Below are 25,107 nucleotides of genomic sequence, written 5' to 3' on the forward strand. Positions count from 1 at the left end.
TTTGACAAAAATTTTTTGGATAAAATATCTTTGGTCTTATGTGTTTAAATTGAAATATGCAGAAGAGCTAAAAACCTGCACATTACTGAGATATTGTTAAAACCGCCGTGCTACCGTTATTTGTTGATATTTTACATGCCTGGCGCTAGGTCGCCAGTAGAGATAGAGAGCTGAAATTTTGTACATATATTTCTAGGCCCCTAAAGTAACTTTTTAGGTTAGCAGAAGATTGAAATTCGAAAAAGGGTATTTTCATGAAAAGATCTAATGTCTAGCATCGTATTATATCCAGTTTTCTACGAATATAGAAATGTACAATCATAAGATTAAAACTAGTTTTATTAGCCGGTGCCTTCGGCACCACGGGGCTAAAAAAAACTAGTTTTAATCTTATTATTGTACATTCTATATCCGCGGAAAGCCGTTTATAATACGATACGAGAAATAACTATTCTCGAATTCATTCGAATCCGGTGGATAGGAACCGGTTCTCATCCATACCAAAAAACTATGTCTAGCATCGTATTATATCCAGCTTTCTACGAACAAAAAAAATGTACAATCATAAGATTAAAACCAGATAAAACCCCGAGGTGCCAAAGGCACGGGCTAAAAAAACTGGTTTTAACCTATAATTGTACATTCTATATCCGCGGAAAGCTGTTTATAATACGATGCGAGAAATAACTATTATCTTTCTATTGTGGATAAGCGATAGGATCTGTGAGTGTCTATGTCTGTCTGTCACTACCAAAGGATCTCCCTAAACGCTGAACCGATATGGTTCTCTTTTACATGGGTCCTGGTGAAGTTTTTAACTATTTTGGTAAAAGGCAACACCACCCTCCCAAGATAAATCGCCCTTAGAAAAAAAAATTACTACACCATAACATTTTCAAAAAAAATTATTTTTAAAATTAAAAATAAAATGGGGAGGGGGTCAAGTAGAACCTCCCAGCACCTCAAATGCTTCTAGAGGCCTTATCATTATGGATATATAATACGTGAATATGATATCAATGGAAAAATTGTCGTTAATTTAGGTTGCTAATATGTTCCTTATTTATTCGTCCATAGAAGGAGGGGGGATGGGGTAAAGAGGAAATGTTGTTTAAACCCGCTACAAATTTTACTTTTTTAGAGTACATAATCATCTGGTGTGTGATTCAAGTAATAATAAATCCATTAAATAATGAAAATATTTCTTATGTAGATATGACATCGTTAATGACCGCAGCACAGGTACATATCATATTAAGCGATAAGACAATGGACGATAAATTGATGTACACCCCCAATGATGTTACACAAAATTACCCCATCTGTAGATTAAAATTTTAGTTATGATAAGTTTTGACACTCTTTGTTTGGAACCAATCAATAAAGATTCAATAAAAGTACCCAAAGTTTAGATTTAACGAATGAGATAATGTGTTTACAAAACTTTGTGTACCAGTTTAATTTACAGTCTGTGCAGTAATTCACCAAAAACTATTGGACATAACATTTCTTGTTTATCTTTATTTTTCCAGCATGGTTTCGAAAATGATTAGAACCGCCAAACTGGTCTCAGCCAAACTGAAGAATCATGTATAGAAACGTATTACAGACAGTTTTCCACAAATTATTGAAATAAAATAATAAAATCAATACCAATTTTGTTAGCCTGTGCTTTCTTCCCTTCGAGGCTATCAAACTGGTTTTAATCTTAAAATTTTTCATTTGAATTGAATAACCGTGGAAAGCTGTCGATACAGAACAAGGATGTTGACATACCTAAAATTGAAGATCTTAAAATTAACAAATTCACTATCGGACTAGAGAATTAAGGACATTTTATAACTAGCGACTACGCCCCTAGAAGCCTCCATTGGCACCTTTGTAAAGAGAAAGGGATGGAGATCGACCCTTTACTTTTCATTTTAATTTTGAACAAAAGATTTTTTAATTGGAGGTGGAATAGTTTTTTTCTATGTGTGATTAATCTTTACTAAAAAGTTTGAAATTTTAGATAAGCTTTGTTTTTAATATAAAATAATCTCAATAATAATTTAATCCACAACATAGGAAATCTGGAAAAATTTGGATGAATTAAAAGAAAAGGACCCAGAAAAATATCAGGTTATACTAGTTATTCGAATATGCACTTTTTTCTTAAACAAAAGATCAGTTTTCTTTTTCAATTCCGCAAATGCACGATGTCTTTTCGTCCGGATGAAAATTAAGATCTCGCTAACCTCTAGACCAAATTTGTTTTTGCTTTGGGGCTCGGCAACCGCCCGTCAATAACATACAAGGAAAATCAATCTTTTAAAATTTTAAAATCATCTGAAAATCTAAACCTTAACTAAATATGGCATTGGCAACCCCTCTTTTTAAAAAAAAATTTAATTCCAAAACGGGTTTAAATTTGAGACTAAGGCACGTCTTTTTTTTAGAGGCACAGAATAAAAAAAAAGTATGGATTGTTGGGTGTTCCAATTTATTCATTCGGTTCAGTGGTTGGCGAGAACTTAACGGACAAACTAACAAAACCTACATCATATGCGCCCCTACATCTATTCTGAAACATCTATTGGGACAAATAAAAAAATATTATGATCGTTATGTTAGACATTTACCCTTTTATTTTATTACTCTTTTACATAAAATAAAAGAAATGTAATAGTGATAATAAAATGAATATTCGGTATAAACCAGGAATATAAACCAGGAATCTTAAGGAACTGTACATTAAGAGAGTATTTTGTGTAATAGTTTAATTAGATGCTTATTTTATGATGGGCCAGGGTAGGGAATGATACTCCATAAGGATTAAGCATAGTATTTTTCAAAAATAGATATAAGAGAAAGGTTTTAGTGAAAGCATCAAATTTTGTAATATGAATGGATAAACGATATATGTACATGGATATATTGACAGGGTAAAATTTGTCGTCCATTTAGCTTGCTAATATGGACCTCATTTATTGGTTATTTCATTAATCCAATAGGAGAGGAGAGGATGAGGTATAGGGGGTGGATGTGGGGTATTGTTATTTCATCCAGCTGCGAGTATTACTAAATCAGAGTATATGAAAATCTGGCGCAACATCCAACATTATAATGTACCGAATGTTATAGGAGGTAGTCTCGGAAACTATGAAACAAGGATCACCTAATCCAACGGAGAATAACAAGATAATTCCAGAATTGTGTGTTCAGTTAATGACACAGGTAGTTGTCACATCAACATATGGAGTTTTGATAGGCCGTGCCTCTGGCATCTCGGGGCTAACAAAACTGGCTTTAATCTTATAATTGAACATTTCTATATCCGCGGACATCTGTTTATAAGACGATGCGATAAATAACTATTGAATTTTTATAGCGAAGGTGCTCTAGTTTTAATTGTTAAAACAATTTATAATTTCCAAATATCCGTATCTTAGTAACGATGTTGGTGTAACTAGATTTTCTTGGCCGTTTTTGAAGATTATGACATAGTAGCGACTATGACTATCTTTGTTTTTGAAGATTATGACATAGTTGCAACTATGACTAACTATGTTCGTCAGTGCGTCCATTGTGCTTTGCTACCGGTGTAAATTCTATTAAAAACTGTGAATTTATCAGCTGCATGAAATCTAACATTGATAGACTTAAATGTCTTTACAAAACTAATTAGACAAATAAAACTTCTTGTTCATTTCGTCTTACTTTAGTATATTTATAAATTTCGCTTCTAATGAATTTTGCCACCCTTGTTTTTTTTAGAAAGGTGTTACTTGCTGGATGAATATACTTAGCTGGACCTGTGTTAAACAACCTGAATTTACAAATGGACAGGAAAGAAAAACTTAAAATGATGTCCAGTATGTCTTCAAAACCGAATAGTATTTGCCATACTGAAAACTCATGAATAGCATCGTACTACAGACAATTTTCCACAAAAATAAAAATCATCACAAAACTGGTTTTAATCTTTCATTTAAATAAAGTTAGAATCTAAAGTAAAGCTTATTTTTACTTTCTCTTTTGATTCGCAGGCAGCTGCCTTACCAATAGCCGGAGGCGATTATCAGGTCTATGATGGAAAATTTATATACAGGTTAATTTTATTTTTGTTGTGGGCTGCCTATTTGTGAATTATAGCATCCTTGTTTTTATTTTCTAAGCTTAAATGTTTCTACTTACTGATGAAAAGGTGATTAGCTCGAGTTTCTAACAATAATCTGAGAGGGAGGGGACAATGGACTGAAAATCATGCTGGTACGATCTCTTATTTGCTGACTTAAAAACTTTGGGTACTAGTATTACACCTTTTTCACCAAATTTTGATCTAATGAAGGTTAATTTTATTTTTTTGTAATGAAAGATGAAATCATTTTATATAACTTTTAAGTCAGACTTACTAAATGTAATAGTAGATATAATTTTGTGAAGTATGAATAGAACTTGCAGACAAAGGTGTCACTTTGTGAAATCAAAGGGTTGGTTGTCTGAATATTCAAGGGTTGTTTCAATCATCCTGAGAAAAATAAAAAATTCTTATTTTTTCCTACTTTATATAAGAACCCAAAATAAAAGAATATATTTAACATGAAAAGTCCATTCTTTTATTAGACATTTCTCTTTCTCATTTATCTTAATGAAAGCAAAACTTTTCCACATACATATATGATTTGTCTGTCTATAATTCAGTCCGTAATTAGGAAATTAATATGGCGATTTCCCTAGTCGAGCACTGGAAACCCCCCCTCCCCTTTGCCCAAAATGTTGTAATACATTGACAATGGTGGGGGTAGTTTGTGTTTGTTTTTACTTTAATTTAGGTTAGGTTATATTATGCACCATAAATATAGGCCACGTAGGGTTTAATTAGAGAGAAAATCTTTTCGATGAAACTGATTAAAATGATTTCATTATTCAGTGTTTGTGTTCATCCAAGTGTTACAAAAGACTGGACCTTTGAAGAAAAAGAAAATATCATAACTTTAGGTAAAGAAATTTTTAAGGTAAACCACTACATCCATAAAAGTGAGGGTCAATAAATTAAACAGACAAACAACAAGCATTGCATTGTTTAATATAGAATTAGGACTTTCTTGTAATAATCATAGAGATGCTACGCTTTCAGCCCATAACGCAATGGGGGAATTAAACGTGATTTTCTCTGCTGTTATTCATGATAGAAGGCTGATTTTTCTATTAAAGATTTATTATACCAATGAGCATCCAGTATGCAATTTACTTTGTCCGTTGGTCTGTCATTCATGCTACAAAATATAAAAATACATGAGTAATGTTTTCTGATTTGCTACTTATGGATGTTGTCATCCTTGTTAGAATATTATTTCTACTGGTTGTTTCTCACATTATAGTTTTAATTATTTTTTTTTAAGGAATGAAATACCTCTCGACAATACATATGGGGTTAACTTTTCAACCTGGATTTAGGTAATTTTATTCTCTGGTATGGCTTTGAATCCGATTTTTAATTTACACTGTTCTATGTTATACTGAAAAAAAAAACGTAAGCTTCCTCATTCCGTCCCTCGGGGCCAACAAAACAGTTAACTAAAAAAATTTGTAATCATTTTATATAAGTAAGAGGATCTGTGTCTGTGTGAAAGTCCGGCTGTCTGTCCCGAGAGATCGTATAAACTGCTAAACCACTATGGTTCTCCTTTACAGTGAGTTGTTTCACAGGTCCTAGGAACGCTTTTAATATTTTTTAGGGAGGGTACGACTACATCCCCAAGAGAAACGCCCATAGATAAAAATTACCTCTTTAGGATTTTTTGCGTTTTTTTATTTTCATAAGAAGATGTAATCCATATACTTCTAATTTAGAATTGAAAAGGAGTTGTTCAAAGGGGATTTTGACAAAGCAGAAAAAAGTTTGAGACCCAAGGAAAAAATTATAAAAACAGGTATGTATACTTATAATATACACTTATATACTAAATGACTGTTGTTTCCAGAGAGGGGGGGGGCATTGGATTGTTTATTGCACTACTCCCAAAGTCTTATAATAACGTTTTCCTTTTTTGTTGGCTTAACAACCTTGGGGACTTTTATTGAATTTTGATTGGTCGGTTCATTTAGTTGAGTGTCCAAACGTTTTAACTACTAATTGTAATCTACAGAAGGGGTAATTTTGTGTTTTATTATTTGGGTTGTACATCAATTTATCGGCCATTGTCTTGTCTCTTTATATCCCGGGGTATTTTTGTTTGCTTGTTATTGTTGAGTTACTTCTAAACACTTGTTATGTCTTTACCTTTATTTTATCAGAATCTCCGCTAAGCTTGATAACCGAAATAGTCAAAGAAGATGATAATGAAATTGAGGTAAAATAATAGATTATAAATAACCAAAAACAATAATAGAGATTTATAGCATCATATTATGATCAGTTTTTCGTTGATAGTAAAGTAAAAAAGTTGTAAGATAAATTATTAAATACCAGTTTAGTTGACCCATTCCTTAAAATTATACACGAGTTTCTTTTTAAAATAATTTTGTTTTTCTTGTTTAGGTAGACAGGAGCATTCTTTCAACTGAAAGGTATATTTTATAAAATTATTGATTGGCTTAAACTTAATAGAAGAAGGGTAAACATACATTTATTCTTTTTAAAGCGAAGCTTTTCTATAATTAGGGTCGGTCCGTCCGTAACGGATAGCTTTTTTCGTTTATTTAGGCATGTTAGAATTGTCCTATCGATTTTAAATTTTGCATGGTGATTCCTTTAGTAGTTAGGTACGATTTAGAAAGCGTAGCAGCTCTATGATCATTACCAAAATTGCCGTACGTCCATTTTAAACATGTTGATTTTTTTACTTTTTTAACATCAAATTTTTATGAGATCTAATCATCCGATTGATCTGATTTTTGGTATATTGATTCCTGGGACAACAAAGTATAATGTTATAAGCGAAGCAACTCTATAATCAAGTCCTAAAAATGTAAGTTTGTCCTTCAACATTATTCTGTATTGAATAATTTTAACAAATTTACTTAGAATTTTGTTTCGACTTTTATACATTTATATTCTGATTATTCAGTTATGACAATATATACATAAGTGTTCATGTCCGTTTGTCCTACCGTTTAAGTGCTTCGCTTTTATGGATGTTGTCATCCTTGTTTTTAAAGATATCTTATAGTATTTTTTTCCAGAAATGAAACAAAAAGAAGGAAACCTTTGATTGTAGAAATTGACAAGAACAAGCCTCAACAAAAGAAATCCAGCAAACCACAGTAATCTTAAATCCTTATATAAAAGAAACAGAATGTTTGTCTTTTGTAAAGCATCTCGCTAACCACTGAACCGATATGGTTATTCTAGAGTTTTTATAGTTTCAGAGAAAGTTAAAACTATTCTAAAGGGGAAGTACCACTACTTCACAAATGAAAGCATAATAAAGTAAAGGACGTTTAGGCTTTTTATTATTTATTATACAAAGTAGAATGATGTCTGTCCGTAAGTCGGTCTGTTTGTCCGTCTGTCCGTCTGTCCCTTAAGATCTCGGTAACCACTGAACCGATCGGATTCTACTCTTCAGGGAATATACCTACTGGTCCTGTGATGGCTTTAGTCTATTTTCTTGGGAGGTGGAACACCCCATCCCCCCCCCAAAAAAAAATCCCCCCACCAATTTTTTAAAAATTATTTGAAATAGTGGTGGAGTGGGGGCATCTCCAGGTCATAAAAGATATAATTATACCTCTTGGGGCAAAGCCCCTAGAGGCTAGGGGCGAAGCCGCTAGTATATCATACAATAGCATCCCCACTTAGACTAAAGAGAGGAAAAGGAGGAGATTAAGGGTAAAGAACTAAAAGATGTACATACTAACAACAGACAACCTGCAACCATGGCTCAACACGTAGGGCATCCGCTCGTCGTCGGGGAGGTAATAGGTTCCAATCTCGACCTGTCATCTCGTCATAACTAAAGACGTAAAAGATGGTTCCTACTGCTGCTATGTCAGGTGCGCGACATAAATAGTTAGAGTATGGGGGAATGCCTTGGACCATAAACATGCACAACTCGTTACCATAAACAGTTAGGACTTCTCAGACAAAGGTCGTGCAATCAAAGGTTTTGGTTTCTCTTGAATGTTACTTAACCTAATATCCTTGGGTGTTTGAGTATAGCATCCCATTACATGCGGATGATGAGACAATCTAACATAGTCACATAAAGAGTAGCTTTTCTTATGAAAAAAATGAACGTAAAACTAAAATCTAGGAACACTTTTGAACAAAATCTGCAGAAAGCTTTCAAGCCCAGCTCAAGTGATCAAACATGCAATCAAAAATCAGAATCAGATAATCAGATAAAAATCAGGAATAGTTCTATATAAAACAAACTCTATCCTTATTATATAAAGTAGAAAGCTTTTTTGTCTGTAGCTTAAGATTTCGATAACTACTGTACCTATTGAGTTCTCTGTTTTATGGAAGCTTCTTATAGGTACCTGGATAGTTTTAGGCTATTTAATTTTCATATCTAAGTTAGGTTTTAGGTTATATTACTAATTTCCTTACTCCTTTAAATACAGAGCTCTTAGAGGCCTCTAAGGGCACTTGATAGATAAGGAAGTCGATTCTCTCCCAACTTTCATTTTAGTTTGGTACCAGCAACAAAAATAGTTATAAACCTGCCATGGACCTATAAGAAGCTAAAATGCACTGTAAAGGGAAACCAAACCTAATTTGAAGGAAATATTTTTTTTCCGTAAAGCAGTGTTTAGATTCTGTAAGATTAATTGGTAAAAAAAACTTTTGGATTACTTTAAACATGATCGTCTTCGAAACCGATTAATATTCTCAGCCATACTGAAAAATTATATTCAGCATCATATTGCAGACAATATTCCACAAATATTAAAATACAGTTTTAAATTTAATACCAGTTTGTTAGGCCGGGACTTCGGCCCCTCGGGGCCAAAAAACGTTTTTTTTTTATATCTAAAATTTTTTCCATTTTGACATCCGCGAAAAGCTGTCTATAATACGATGCCATAAATAACTGTCTATAATTCTGAAAATCAGAAATGGAAAAATGTTAGTTACACTTACAAGTCCAAGGCAACCAAAAAAATTGATTTTATATACAGTGTCCCATTGCTACATCCCTGGAAATCATAGAACTATTATTTTAAAGGAATGAACAAACATTTCTCACTGAAGTAAGCACAAGAAGAATTAAATAAATAAAAAATATAGATTTCAAATATTATCTTAATTTAAATCATCAAAAATGTAAGATTTCAATAAATTTGTTGAATAGATTGTTTTGATTTATTAAAAAAATAAATTTTGATTGATCTGTTGGTCTCTAACTCTAAAACTAATGTAAATGTGAAGAAGTTATCTATAATACAAAGTAGAATGATGTCTGTCCGTCCGTCTGTCTGTCCGTCTGTCCCTTAAGATCTCGATATCCACTGAACCGATCGGAATATACCTGCTGGTCCGTTGGTGGAACTAAGGTTAATTATCTAGCTATCTATAATACAAAGCAGAATGATGTCTGTCCGTCTGTCTGTCCGTCCGTCCGTCTGAAGCTTAAGATCTCGGTATCCACTGAACCGATCGGATTATACTCATTAGGGAATATACCTGCTGGTCCGTTGGTGGTTTTAGGCTATTTTTAAAATTATTTAAAATAGTGGTGAGGGGGGATCTCCAGGTAATAAAAGATGTAATTATGCCTCTTGGGGCAAAGCCCCTAGAGGCTAGGGGCGAAGCCGCTAGTACTCATTATAAAGAGGAACGATATCTTGGCTTTATGCCGCCAGCCACAGAACTAATATATGTAGCTTTTTAAAAGCAAAGCTTTTTTTATAATTATGGTCAGTCCGTCCGTCCTGAACGAATAGCTTTTTTTCGTTAATTTAGGCATGTTAGAATTGTCCTTTGCATAGTGATTCCTTAAGTAGTTAGGTACGATTTAGAAAGCATATCAACTATATAATCATTACTAGAATGTCCGTACGTCCATTTTACAAATGACGATTTTTAACTTTTTTAACAAGTTTTTATATGATGTAGTTATCCGATTGATCTGATTTATAATACTGATCCCTACAATGTACAATGTTATAAGCGAATCATCTCTATAATCAAGTCCTAAAAATGTAAGTTTGTCCTTAAACATTATTCTGTATTGACTAATTTTTAACAAATTTACTTACAATTTTGTTTCGACTTTTATACATTTATATTCTGATTATTCATTTCTGACATTCCTACAAGCGTTAATGTTTGTTTGTCATATGTTTCAGAGCTTAGCTTTCATGGATGTTGTCATCCTTTTTTCCTTAGGGTCTCGCAAATATTATTCGATCAATAAAGTTCTCAAAACCTCATTGTTATTTTTGTTGATTTTTGCATGTTAAAATTGTCCTATTAATTTTACATTTTTCTGTTACTGTTGGGTGTAATCTGGAATAATTAGAAATTCTTACTTCTAGAATCTAAATTTTCATATTTTGTTATAAGCATAGCATCTCTATAATAATAACTTAAACATTAAATAATTTTTAAAAGATAATAGACGTCCAAGGGTGGGGGTAAAGGTGTGGTTACCCCTCTGAAATGGACGGACATACCATATACATAGTTATATTTATCCCACCACTAACAAGGATGACAAAATCAATAAAGGCAAAGCTATAAAAATTCAGACAGTAAGAAAATTGATAAACTTATGGAGTGACAACACTTTTTATATCATTTTCTGCCAATCAAGTTGGTCCAATTACTAAGTTGTTTCGATCATCTAACAGATACAGTTTTTAAAAGTTTAAGTTTAAATAAGATAAGACCATTCTTACCATAGCAACAATCAGTTATATCCATTATGGACAGACGGACAGTTTTGACATATTCTAAAAGTTTCAATGTTCGTTTGTATCACCATCTTATTTTATAGCTTTAGTTTTATGTTTGTTGTTTTTAACTGATATGGTTGAAACGTAAGGTATTGTAAACAAAAGTATCACACGCACCATGAATAGGAATTTTAAAAAGAGAAAGTAAAAGCCAAATTTCGACCATGAAATCGTGAAAAGAAAACAGTTTAAGTTAAAAGAATTGCTAGCAGTCTTTTTATGGTATTTGATATGGTTTTTTGATTCTGTGAGTTTCAATTCAGTAATAAATATTTATATCCATCGTTTAATCCTATTATGGTTATTACTATTATTTTGTCTTTAGCAAAGGATCTTGCTAACCACTGAATCGATATGGTTCTCCTTGGCAGTGAAGCTTCTCATCTGTCCAGGGAAGGTTTTTATGGGGGAGGGTATCTCCACTCTCCCAATAAAAATAGCCCCACCCTAAAAAATACTTTTTTACTTAAATTGGCAATTGGGAGAGGGTCTATTTAAAAGTATGGTCAATTTGAATAAATGTGTCATAAGACGCACACATAGAAGACTCAAGAGGTATAACCTTTCGTTAACAATTATAAAGTAATAATGTATCTAATATCATTTAGAAGTTAGAAAAGCAACAAATATCTGCTTAAAAAGTAATAAAGAAGTTACAACTGATGTTGATTTATTAAATTACTAGCAGTTGCGCCCCTAGCATCTAGGAGCCTCTACATATATTCGTAGGGATATGGAAGTGCAGAAAAATAGTCTACAACCATACCCAGACATTTTTTTTGTAAAAATGAAACCACCACAGAACCTTTAAGAAGTTTTACTGTAAAGGAGAACCATATCGGTTCAGCGGTTAGCAAGATCCTTCGCTACAGACAAAAAAAATCATACTACTTTATATATTAGGATATACACTTTTTTCAGAAAATATGGTTAAAAAGGCACGATATGTAAAGGTACGTTATATTTTACTGAGGGAAGAGAAATTTGTACTGAAAATTATATTGACCCCAAAAGTTTTATAAACACTATCTCTAATTCCGCTTATTAAGTTCTGACACTCTACAAGTGTTCTTGTACGCTAGTCTCATTTGATAGCTTTGCTATTATGAATTTTGTCACTATTGTTTTAATATTTTTTCAGGATACGAAGATTTTAATAATATTTTCTACACATTTTTGTTGTTTGATTGTTGTGTTATTTATTCTCCCATGTTAGAATTGTTCATATTTTTAGGCATTTTTAAGTGGGCTAGTGATAATATCAATTATTCAACTGAATACCATACAAAACAACACAAATACAGATGTTTTAAACATACTGCAGTTTAAAGGTAACACTCTTATCTATAATTATGTTTTCTAAACTGTGATGAGAGAGAGGGGACAATGGGCAGTTTATTACACTATTTATTCATATCTAATTATCATTTATTATACGTTTGTACTTTAAATTTTGTGTGAGTTCTTTGAAAATTCTTTTTTATTCTCTTGCATTTTTTTAGTGTTAATTTACACAAATTAATTGCACTTTTTTTTCATTATGTTATACTATGTTCCATCGTTACCTGCCTGCCGACTGGAACCATTCTAGAAGTGAATCCTTTGAACATATCACCAACAATGCAGCAGGTAACAAACTTATGTTTAAGACATACAGACAGACATAGAGAGGAAAACAAAAAATGCAACTTTTTGAACATGTTCTTAAATGTATAAATTTGAATTATTTCTTATCTCTCATTGGTTGTCTTGAAAGTTCTCTCATTCATTGGCTCTTTTAATTTTTAATTTATTTTCAGAAGCTGGCAACAGACGTCTACAGCTAAGAGTCAAATCTAGCCATCCATCAGTGTATAGACTGTTAGTAGTATTAAAAGGAGAGTTGGATAACAGCCTATTGAAATGCTCACAAGCATTGGAGGGCAAAATATCCATTGTTCACAGAGCTAAAGCTAAATCTGTCATGAAAGTTAGGTCGAGTATAAGGGAAAAACTTGATTCAGGATATATTGACCTTAGAAAATACTTGAGAAGTATGGGTTCACTATCCAGCAAAATTGATAGTCATCAAAAATTTATAATACAGTGTGCGAGGGAAAATGCTGCTTCAGCTGGAATCTCAGATCAAGAGAGAGAGCGCCATGTTCTCCCAAAGTATCAGTGAAGGTCCAAGCAGAGGTCGTGGTCGTGGTCGTGGACGTGGACGTGGTGCCAGCTCTGTGAGGGGTAAAAAACCATGTCCTTCTTGTACCTATATCACCACTAGATCCTGATGCTGTCATAGAAGAAGGAAGAAATGTTTTCTTCTCCTTTGATATAGGTTTGGCTATTAACACTGATTCGGAAATAACTCTTTCTCAATTAGAAGACGAAGTTTTTTCATTAGAAAGATCAATTTTAGATATCCAACAAGCTGGCCCTAGTTGTCACCAAGTTGGGGAGCTTTATGGTCCACCTCGCCAACATAATCTTTATGGAATTGGGGACATGAGCTCCCAACTTGTTGATGACTTTGGTCAGCCTATTTGTAGAATGGTGACTCGATCAATGTCAAGATCTTCACAAAATTAAAATGTTGTTGTAAATAAAATTTATTCATAACTTTTATATGATTTTTGTATTATCATGACGAAATAAATTATATATTTAATAAATGTGTTAAATAAAAACAAGATTTTTTTATCTTAGTGCAACACTACTCTATAATGTCCAATGTTTGTCTGTTACCTTTTTATATTTATAGGTTTTAACAACTTGGTCAAAATACTTTTATATGATTTTATATTATCATGATGTAATAAATTATATATTTAATAAATGTGTTAAGTAAAAACAAGATTTTTTTTATATTAGTGCAACACTACTCTATGATATCCAATATTTCTCTGTTACCTTCTTTTGAAAAGTTTAGAATTTTCGTTGTGTAGATTGATTTAACTATTATTAATAGTTATAAGTTTTAATAACTTGGTCAAAATATTTATAATTAATATTAATTTAAAAGTAGGTGTATTTTTGTCAGCAAAACTGTGAATTTGACAGCATACTTGAATTTCATGGGTGTGAACTTGACAGTAAAACTGTGTTTATGACAGCAGAAAGATGTAATTTTGACAGTGGATAAAAAAATATTGCCAAAAATACAGCTAAAAACGAAATTGACAAAAACACACCCAATTTTTGTCAAAAACACAGTGGCTGTATTATTGCTAGTGGTAAAAGTGGCAGCACCCCCTCTTATCTTCCAACGTAAAGATGGATAAACAGAGTAAGCCAGAAAGTTTGTGGATCCAGTATGTCACGATATCTGACTTTAAGGATGTGCAATTCCGCTTAAATGGGTATTTTCAAAAACCTGCAATTTCTTTAACCTTAACTTAATTTACTTAAATTACTTTAAAAATAAGAGGTCTACAAAAAAACAGGGATAAGGGATAGGAAACCTGGCCATAAATTAGGTCTCGGTCTGGTTTTGAAAGAGATCATGCAACTTTTACCATTTGCCTAATTTAATGACCTTACTGGCGGACGGCTCATATTGGCTACCGCTCTAAACCAATAGTGTTCTGTGATTTGGGCTTGTTTTGTATCAACCAATCACCAATTGGCGAAAATTTTAGAAGCAGACAATTCTAGAAAAAATAATGATTTCGTCTGCTGCGAAAAAATAAATATAAATGGTGTTAGATCACTTTAGTTTAATTATTAAATCTGCTTAGAGTTAAACATTAAAAAAGGGCCATATAGAAAAAACAAAAATAACGGGATTATTTTTTTTAGAAAGAAGGTAGCTACGAATTTTCATTTGGTAGTTTATAAATTAGATGTTGTATTTTGAATTTTAAAAATTTAGTACGGAATTGATACAACACTTTAACCCTAATTTTTGTACAATACAACACAGTACAGAAATATCATTACATTATAGTTCCAAAGAACTTGATAGAATGTTACCCAAGTGCATATTTATTTATTTATTTTGAATTTTAATTAGCAATGAAATTTTCAAATAAAATTTTTACTCATTAATAAAAATGCAAATAATACAAACTAAATCTGTCTGAGGGAAACCCAACGATAGCTTTCTGACAGTTCAAATTACCAAAGTAAAAGATAAAAAAATTTTGGGAGAAAAAAAACTTCATTTTAACAAAAGCCATTAATATATAGGTTTATAAAAAGTTATGTTTTTTACTTTAAACTAGCTACCTGAATTTGATTCTATACTTTATCTACACACACACACACACAGCTTTTTCATTAGCGTATAGGACGAACCACTGCGTCATCCCAAAACTGGTTTATTAGGCCTAGGCTTGAAATAGGCCTGAAATAATATTTTCCTACGTTTCCCATCCCTTATCCCTGCAAAAAAACAATTGCATGTCTAAATTCTATGGATCATTTTACATATACTACTTACTAAAAGTACTGACTAGCTGATTTTTTTTTTAATCACAAAAGTTAGGACACGTTCTTTAACCCTATTGCAATACTTATTTTTAATTTAGATTTGACCTGGAAACTTCCCTACGGATGTTATCAAAGTCAGGTGTATGAAGGTATTAAATCTTTTTTTTATAAATATTATATCTGTTCGTATTTCAACCTTCTGTCCAGGGCTCGGCATCCGTGCATCAGCTACATTTAAGCACCAGTGAAATCGAAATATTTTAACTTTCAAATTCAGCTGGATGTTTAAAACTGTTCCTAAACAGACAATTCATCTTTTCAGATTTATTTTTGCACACATGCGTATTCAAATTTCAGTCCTATACGAGGCTGAGATGCAGCTGCCGAGCCCTGCTTCTGTTTGTATATCCATCCATCTTACAATTTGGTCTCAAGCAACACAAGCAACTTTTAACCTGATATCAGAGAGTTTTGCTGTTCCATATCCATTTTTGGAATAACATTTATTTTTCTTGGGAGGGAGGTGGGGGATTGTAATTACATTCAGTCTAAATCTTCCTTCCCCAAAAAATATGCATACTATTCATACCTAAATATTCTATTAATTTTGATCCCACTTAGCCAATCAAAGATTGATTAGGTCATAGAAATATTTGTCTTTTTCTGGATGTTTCTGCAAGGTTTGCTGGCATCCCGTGATTTGAATTATTAGTTGTGAAGAAACATTGGGGAGTAAGTGAGGGGACAATAGATCAAATATTCAAATTTTAGGAGTCACAGACTTTGGAGAGTGGCTTAAAGGGAATGTGCAAGAACTTAGCAGTTTCTGACTGAGTTTGGGTACTAGCACATGAAATGCCACTACTTGGTGTGTTAGTTTTGAATATAGAAGAATTTGATATGGCTGGTTTGAAAAAAAATTTTCTCCAAAAAATATCATTTCATAGATAAAAACATTATTGTGAAATTTGTGTAATAAATAATCAAAGAACCCTAATCTAACAACTTAAATCTAATTCTTGTTTATAGTGGCATTTAAAATCTAGAAAAATGGGTTAAACGAGTTCCAGGGAGATTTTTCTAGTAATTAATTACAGAATGGTTATGTGTCAGTCTGATATACTGGTAATCTAATTTTCAAATGATTGCTTTTTTCTTGGAACTTTTTTCTGATTTTATAGTTTTCAAAATTTTATTAAAACCCCCTTTACAATTTCCTCCAAATTTTTCTGGATTAATCTGGATTTCATGGCCTTTCTTTGGAAACTCTTAAATTGAATTACTTGCCCATTGTCCCCTCCATTACTCCCTGGGAAACATTATATTTAAAAAGTCTAGTATCTAAATGATAAGAGAGTAAGAGGAGGGGAGGGGTAAGCTATCAATTCATACCCACTCTCCAATTAGATCGTAGTTAAATCAATTTATTTTTAGATATAAATATCAGCTTTGTTATTTGTACAAGATCTATAGCAGAAGACCTGGTAAATATTTCAAACTTATTGCATAATGTATCATTTTCAACTTAACAAATTATATTGTATTTTTTATTTTCAGTACTGTTCTTGGTCTTTTAGTAATTACCAAAGGTAAGTATTACTAATTCCACTTTTAATAATAAACAACATAAATATAACTGGATTGAATTTTTTTTTTTAAGCGAAGCTTTTCTATAATTAGGGTCGGTCCGTACGTCCGTACGTCCGTCCGTCCGAGATAAATAGCTTTTATTCATTAATTTAGGCATGTTAGAATTGTCCTATCGATTTCAAACTTTGCATGATGATTCCTGTAGTAGTTAGGTACGATTTAGAAAGCGTAGCAACTCTATAATCATTACCAGAATGTCCGTACGTCCATTTTAAACATGTTGATTTTTCTAATTTTTTAACAGCAAATTTTTATGTGATCTAATTATCTGTTTGATCTGATTTTTGGTATATTGATTCCTGGGACAACAAAGAACAATATTTTAAGCGAAGCAACTCTATAATCAAATCCTAAAAATGTAAGTATGTCCATAAACTCAATAAACATTATCCTATATCAAGAAGTTTTTCAACAAATTTACTTACAATTTTGCTTCGACTCTTATACTTTTATATTCTGATAATTCAGTTTAGACACTATACAAGTGTTAATGTCCGTTTGTCCTACCGTTTCAGTGCTTCGCTTTTATGGATGTTGTCATCCTTGTTATATTTAAAGTTTAGTCAGGCAAGATTTTGTAGATAATGTTTTTATCTAAACCTAAAATAATGAGGGAGTTTCTGTAGCTCATCCTCTGGTTTCAGTCAGCTGTTGTAACCAACAACTTAATATTTCGTAATTTCAGCTGTTTTTAGGGGGTTACAGTAGTATAACCATATATTATTTCTTGAATTAACTCAGTTGTTGGTTATACCTATGGGTAAACGTTTTTTTTGAAAATTAACTGTTGTGTCCTGGTTTTCATTTATTGATAATAGTTATTATTTTTTAACAAGATATGAAGATGCACCAATTAATCTTTTTCTGGCAGCTGCTCATTTATACAAAGATTCTTGGGTTTTAGGTAAGTATCAGTTATTTTTAAGCAAAATATCCAATCTATAATTGTTGATTTTTATTATAATTGATTATGGATATATGCTGGATTAGAACAGGTTCTCAGCCAAACAGAAAAATTATGTATATCATTGTATTAGATATATATAATTTTCCACAAATAGTAAATTAAAATCATATTAATACCAGTTTTGCTAGCTCTAGTATTTGGCACTTCGGGACTAACAAAACTGGTGTTAATCTTATAATATTTCATTTTAATATATACATGATTATTTTCAATCTTGTATGCCAGGTAAAGGGGAGGAGGAAGGGAAGAGAGGGAGGGTTAGGTTTAGGTTTTCTTTTAAAATTTTGTTTTTGAATTGAGGTAATATTGGAGCATTCACTTTGGGTGCAGCTGTTTTAAACCATACTGTTATTTAGATTTGGGGTGTAATATAGGAGCATTCACTTTGGGTGCAGCTGTTCTCAACCATACTGTTATTTAGATTTAGGGTGTAATATAGGAGCATTCACTTTGGGTGCAGCTGTTCTCTACCATACTGTTATTTAGATTTGGGGTGTAATATAGGAGCATTCACTTTGGCTGCAGCTGTTCTCAACCATACTGCTATTTAGATTTAGGGTGTAATATAGGAGCATTCACTTTGGGTGCAGCTGTTCTCAACCATACTGCTATTTAGATTTAGGGTGTAATATAGGAGCATTCACTTTGGGTGCAGCTGTTCTCAACCATACTGCTATTTAGATTTAGGGTGTAATATAGGAGCATTCACTTTGGGTGCAGCTGTTCTCAACCATACTGCTATTTAGATTTAGGGTGTAATATAGGAGCATTCACTTTGGGTGCAGCTGTTCTCAACCATACTGCTATTTAGATTTAGGGTGTAATATAGGAGCATTCACTTTGGCTGCAGCTGTTCTCAACCATACTGCTATTTAGATTTAGGGTGTAATATAGGAGCATTCACTTTGGCTGCAGCTGTTCTCAACCACACAGTTATTGCCGTGGATCCAATGCTAAGGTCAGTGTTAAAGCTCTTTATGGTGCCTTTGAAAAATGACCTCAAACAATACAAATTACCAATGATAGGCCAATACACAGACTAAATTATCAATTGCAGGCCAGTATACATTTTAATGATAAGCCAGTATGATATCATTTTCCATAGACACCATAAAGAGCTTCTTAGTGTTAGAAATTTGAATTAATGGACATTGATTTAAAGCCTAAATTAATAAGCATAGATGTATACTCCAAACAACTACCTACCACAAGTGGTATAGACACATTTTATCTGCTGATTTCAAAGACCCAGTAAAAATTCGGGAAAGGGTCCCTGCCCTGTGGGTAAAGTTACATATAGCTCATACTACCTCCATTCTTTTAATTCAATAATCAATCCTTCGTAATTGCTGAAAATTTTCCACCTATCTTTAATATCCTTTGATGAAATGTAATTTGTTTTTAATTGGGGGCTGCTATTCAGCCAATTAATTCCATTTAAAAAAATGGGTAAGAGTAGGAGAAAAAAGGGAAGGGGACGAGTGGAAATTTCACTTAGAATTGTTTGTCAGAATCACATTCCCTTTTGTCTGGTTTTTAAAATAATGTATAACATATAAGTAATTATTTTAGGAACCATGGGCTACTTCGTAACAGTTTGAGTAAGACATTTTCTCTTTTTAAATATTATATTAACAACTAGCGGCTACGCCCCTAGAGGCTTCTAGGGGCAATTAACGTGGGAGATACCCTCCCCCCAAAAATGTAAAACCTTCCCTGGACCTATTAGAAGCTTTATTGTAAAGGAGAACCAGTCGACCCTCACCCCTTTTTAGGTTTAGTTTTAAAAAGAAATTTTTTTTTGAGGGTTGGGTTATTTTACATTTTTTGGGGGGTTGAGGGTGTTCCACCCCCCAAGAAAATAGCTTAAAACCACCATAAGACCAGAAGGTATATTCCCTGATAGTAGAGCCCAATCGGTTCAGCAGTCAATGAGATCCTTCGCTACAGACAAAAAAGCTTACTACTTTATATAATAGGATTGATCGGATCGTATTATATGTAGACAACTTTTAACAATTTTAAAATTAACCCCGAGGGACTAACGACCAGGGCTAACCAAACTGGTAACAATTTTATCATTTTATTTTATTTTTCGTGGAAAATTGTCTGTGATACGATGCTATACGTGGTTTTTATAATGGCTGAGAGCTAATCAGTTTTGAAGAAGCCATAATGGAAATCATATTATTGTACAATTTATCTATAAGCTTAAGATCTCAGTAACCACTGAACCGATTGGGCTCTACTATCAGGGAATATACCTTCTGGTCTCATGGTGGTTTTAAGCTATTTTCTTGGGGGGTGGAACACCCTCAACCCCCCAAAAAATTTAAAATAACACACCCCTCAAAAAAAATTTCTTTTTAAAACTAAACTTAAAAAAGGATGAGGGTCGACTGCCCCCCCCCCCCTAAAAAAAAATTTCACCATCCCCCTCTCCCAAATTTTTTTTCTTTTTCTTTTTAAATTTAAATAACACAACAATAGGTTGATCAAACCTGTTGGGGCAAAGCCCCTAGAGGCTAGGGGCGAAGCCGCTAGTTCTAAATATTATAGAAATATATTGGTTGGTGGAAGGTTCCTAAATATTTTATAGTTTTTTATATTTTAGGTTTAAATTTTGTAAATACAAAGGTTTATCAAATTTTAAATGCAGTTAGGTAGGTGTATTTTTATTTTTTTGTGTGTGAATAATTATCTTACAAGTTGATTTATCATTATTGTCTTTATTTTCTTGATACAATTATAATGCTTTTTCTTGTATTCATTCGAAACCGATTAATATCCGGTGGATTAGAAGCAGTTCTCATCCATACGAAAAAACTATGTTTACATCGTATTATATTCAGTTTTCTACAAATATAAAAATGTACAACAATACTTTACCCGTGCTTAAAACTGACTAAAAAAACTAGTTTTAATCTTGTACAATGTATAAACAGCTTTCCGCGGATATAGAATGTACAATTATATGATTAAAACAATTTTTTTTAGCCCTGAGGTGCCGAAGGCACGAGCTAACAAAACTGGTTTTAATCTTATGATTGTATATTTTTATATTCGTAGATAGCTGGAACAATACGATGCTAGACATAGTTTCTTTCCGGAATAGATTTCCAAATTATTCTGGCAATATAGTGATTACAGGGCAATCTTTGTAATTTCTACCTTCTAGAAATCCAAGTTTAGCCATGTTATCGCACATTGCCAGAATATTTTGAATATTTATTCCAGCATGGATTGGTCAATATAACGAAAATACGATAAATAACTATTACAAAATTCACAGTGACACTTACACCTCAATGAAAGCAATCCAGAATGGGAAATATAATCCTGGAGGAACTGAAATGGTAGAAACTAAGGTATGTATTAGAATTGTATGTAGAAAATCACCAAAAGAAAGATGAATAGATAAAATTACATTCATGTTTAGCAAAGGTGAAAACATGCACAGATATTTTAAAACAGCTGAAAAAGTTAAAAATAATTCTCAAACGTCATAGGAATTTTCACCAAACATTTCAGCTTTATATCTCAAATAGAATGTGAGAAAATCACATTCCCTTTAGCCATTCAGATGGACAGATGTGAGTTATAGAGTAGCTTCGCTACTAATGAAAATGATAATAGATTGTTTCTTGTATTCATTCGAAACCGTATCCGGTGGATTAGAACCGGTTCTCATCCATACGAGAAAAAAATATGTCTTTTATATCCAGTTTTCTACTAATATAAAAATGTACAATCATATAATCAAAACCAGTTCTTTTAGCCCGTGCCTCCGGCATCACGGGGCTAAAAAATACTAGTTTGAATCTTATAATTGTACATCTTATATCCGCGGAAAGCTGTTTATAATATGATGCGAAAAAAAATTATTATTACTGAGCACATAATAAAATAAAAAATAAAGTTTCTATATTTTTCTTTTAGGTAGAAAATGATATTAATACTGACACAATATATTCTGTCACACTTGAGGACATTTTAGGTATATCTTTTATTTTTTTTTTGAAAAAGACAAAATGACATGAAGGAATATTGGTATGACCTTTTTCGTATTCATTCGAAATGGATTAATATCCGGTGGATTATAACCGGTTTTCATCCATACAAAAAAAACTATTTCTAGCATCGTATCATATCCAGTTTTCTATGTATGTCAAAATGTACATTCATATATTTAAGATTAAAACCATTTTTTAGCCTGTGCCTTCGGAATCACGGGGCTAAAAAACTGGTTTTAATATTATAATTGTACATTTTATATCCGCGGAAAGTTGTTTATAATACGATGCGAGAAATAACTATTAATATTTCAAAATGATATTATAAAATTAAACATGAAATTTCTAATAGAACTTGCAGATTTACATTTTATTTAAAGATTTGGTGCCTGAAAATACTCCTATAGCATTAAAGATGGATATACAAGGTTATGAATGTAAGGTAAACAATTATACCTCTTTAGTTTTTTAATGTTTTTATTTCCTCATATCAGTGATGGTTTTTATTTTTTTCAGGCCCTTAAAAAGTTTTTATCATTGAAAGATAAGAAGCATTTTATACCTTACATTTTCATAGAGGTAAAAATTAGAATATTAATTCTATCAATAATTAGTTAATTTATATAAATACTAGCGGCTTCGCCCCTAACCTCTAGGGGCATTGCTCCAAGAGGTTTGATCAACCTATTTTTATTGTTGTTTAGATTTTAAAAGAAAAAGTAAAAAAGATTTATTTTTTTTTTTTGGGGGGGGGGGGGGTTAGTCGACCCTTCTTTTTATATTTTAGTTTTAAAAAGAATAAAATTTTTTTTTGGGGGGGGGATTTTTCATTTTCAGGACCAGTAGGTATATTCCCTGAAGATTAGAGTCCAATCGGTTCAGTGGTTACTGAGATCTTAAGCTTCAGACAGACAGACAGACATTGTACTACTTTGTATTATAGATTATCTCATAATAAAATGGATTCTATGTAATTAAGTAGCTTTATTAGCAGTCCTAGTAAAGCAGAAATCTTCTATAAAATAAACTCTAAATCCTTATACTAAAGTAACAGGATGTCTGTGTATCTGTGTGTGTGTCTCTACCGAAGGATCTCGCTAACCGCTGAACCGATCAGGTTCTCCTTAACAGGGTAGATTCTCATATGTCCCGGGAAGGTTTATAACTATTTTGGGGGAGGGTACCACCACCCTCCCTAGAGAAATTAAATTTTTTTAAATTTCCAAATTTTAGAAAGAGAGTTCAACGAAAAATAAGCGTCAAACGTAAATAAAATCTAAAATAAGAAATTGAATTATCAAATTCGACTCTCTTCTCCTCAAGTGCCCCTAGAGGCCTCTAGGGGCGTAGCTGCTAGTACTCTAATAAAAAGACAAATTATATTTTAGTTAAACTTAATTTGTCAAGAAAGATATTGTCCTGGTTATAAAACTGAATTTCTTAAAGGATTAAAAGAGTCAGGTCAGTTTTTTTATCTCATATAACTGCAATATCATCATACTTTTTCAGAAGATTATTTTGTTATAAATTATTTGTTTAGGTTATATACCCTATATACCATTTAGAGTATCATATGAGGTAATTTTTTTTATTATTTTTCTATAATTCAAAATGACCGTATGTCTGTCTGAAGTTCTTACTTAGCTTCTATTAAAGATAGAGAACTAATTTGATTTAAGACATTAATTTATCTGTCAACTAGAGGAGGCGAGAGTCGAATTTGATAACCCAATTTTACTTAGAATGGATTCGTAATATTTTTCTCATTCTAAAGGTATATATAAACACATATTTTTTATGCCTGTATTAAAGTTTTTGTTCACCAAGGTTAAAAAAATAGATTTTTTCAACAATTACTCAACAGAATTCAAAAAGTAAGGTGTCAAATTAAAGATCTTACTATCTTTGTTCATAATGGCAATTTTCTTCTTTTTTTGTAGTTGCTTTTAGTATCTTAAAACCAACTTAATTTTTAAAAAAAACTTATATTACTTCAAAAATAAGAGGTCTACAAAAAAACTGATTTCATATAATTTAAATTCTATGGACCATTTTACATCTACTACTTACTAGAAACACTGCATAGCTATTTTAAATATTAGGACACCTTCCTTTATTATAAATTATTTTTAATTAAGTATATGGAAGTCAGCTGCCCATACAATGCTTTTTTTGTGCACAAAGATGCCATACTTCCTCTGGATATACTAAACAAAATAAATTATGAATTTGATGAATTATAGAATACTGTAGTTATCTAATAAATCTGGATAGTTCTTATGTTTTGGTAGCCTTCTGTATGCCTCAAGAAAATCAATCCGTTTACATTTTAAAAAGCGAAGCTTTTCTGTAATTAGGGTCGATCCGTACGTCCGTCCGTTACGGTTTGCTCTTTTCGTTAATTTAAACAGGTTATAATTGCCCTATCGATTCAAAACTTTGCATGTTAATTCCTATAACAGTTAGGTACGACTTAGAAAGCTCAGCAACTCTATAATCGTTACCAGAAAGTCCCTACGTCCATATAAAACAAGCCGATTTTTTACTTTTTTTGACAACAAATTTTTATATGTTAAAATTATCCTATTCACCTGATTTTTTTTGACTATAGATTCTTATTACAACAAGGTGCAATGTTGTAAGCGAAGCATCTATATAACTTATAGCTAACTATTATTTCGTGCTTTGTCACGTTAATAGCGGCTACGCCTCCTAGAGGCCTCTAGTGGCACTAATAGTTATAAACCTTCCTTGGACCTATGAATAGCTATCATGTTAAGGAGAGCTAGGTCGGTTCAATGATTAGCGAGTCGGTATAGACAAACAGACAACCAAACAAACATACATACTGTTACTTTTATTATATTATTATTTAATGTAATATATTATTTATTTATTATTTCTATTTATTATGCATACTTATAAGAATATAACAAAAGTGTTCAGGCATTGGACATTTCTTAGTTATAGAGTATCAAGTATTTGAAATATAAAATGAAAAAATATATAAACATTGTTTTATTCAGACTTATGAGGTAGGTGAAAAGAGAAATTTTTAAACTTCTGCTTTTATTCAAGTCATGGGAAAAATGCGTTTACAAGAATCACACGTTCGCTTATGCCAATAATAACGAAATTAATTCGAAAAAAATCACGAAACCTGTATTAGCTGTC

General features: G+C 32.1%; 3 protein-coding genes and 1 long non-coding RNA gene across 4 annotated transcripts; all 4 read left to right on the top strand.

Moving 5' to 3' along the window:
* The first annotated feature begins 1,217 nt into the window (after window positions 1-1,217).
* Window positions 1,218-3,843, top strand: LOC145331210 (uncharacterized). The gene is made up of 4 exons (XR_013883698.1): window positions 1,218-1,242; window positions 2,068-2,121; window positions 3,124-3,216; window positions 3,757-3,843. It is a non-coding gene; the product is annotated as an uncharacterized LOC145331210 (long non-coding RNA).
* Window positions 3,844-4,031: 188 nt separating this feature from the next.
* LOC145331211 (uncharacterized) lies at window positions 4,032-8,355 on the top strand. The gene is made up of 8 exons (XM_080175830.1): window positions 4,032-4,090; window positions 4,913-4,980; window positions 5,385-5,439; window positions 5,836-5,915; window positions 6,280-6,335; window positions 6,524-6,552; window positions 7,168-7,248; window positions 8,241-8,355. The coding sequence occupies exons 3-8, from the start codon at window positions 5,387-5,389 to the stop codon at window positions 8,353-8,355; spliced, it is 414 nt and encodes a 137-aa protein (XP_080031956.1). The 5' UTR covers window positions 4,032-4,090; window positions 4,913-4,980; window positions 5,385-5,386.
* A 3,460-nt stretch (window positions 8,356-11,815) lies between these two features.
* Window positions 11,816-24,184, top strand: LOC145331905 (uncharacterized). The gene is made up of 16 exons (XM_080176778.1): window positions 11,816-11,843; window positions 12,125-12,221; window positions 15,402-15,452; window positions 16,738-16,787; window positions 16,861-16,892; window positions 17,790-17,857; window positions 18,797-18,878; window positions 19,493-19,521; window positions 20,535-20,583; window positions 21,213-21,288; window positions 21,860-21,917; window positions 22,314-22,375; window positions 22,450-22,512; window positions 23,322-23,394; window positions 23,474-23,511; window positions 24,072-24,184. Exons 1-16 carry the CDS (start codon window positions 11,817-11,819, stop codon window positions 24,174-24,176), a joined length of 960 nt encoding a protein of 319 aa, XP_080032904.1. The 5' UTR covers window position 11,816; the 3' UTR covers window positions 24,177-24,184.
* On the top strand, window positions 12,441-13,117 carry LOC145332384 (uncharacterized). The gene is made up of 2 exons (XM_080177384.1): window positions 12,441-12,519; window positions 12,690-13,117. Exons 1-2 carry the CDS (start codon window positions 12,441-12,443, stop codon window positions 13,052-13,054), a joined length of 444 nt encoding a protein of 147 aa, XP_080033510.1. The 3' UTR covers window positions 13,055-13,117.
* Window positions 24,185-25,107: the final 923 nt, after the last annotated feature.

Source organism: Acartia tonsa, chromosome 11 (genome assembly GCF_053477335.1).
Source record: "Acartia tonsa isolate MP-2025a chromosome 11, ASM5347733v1, whole genome shotgun sequence".
NCBI classification, from domain to species: domain Eukaryota; kingdom Metazoa; phylum Arthropoda; class Copepoda; order Calanoida; family Acartiidae; genus Acartia; species Acartia tonsa.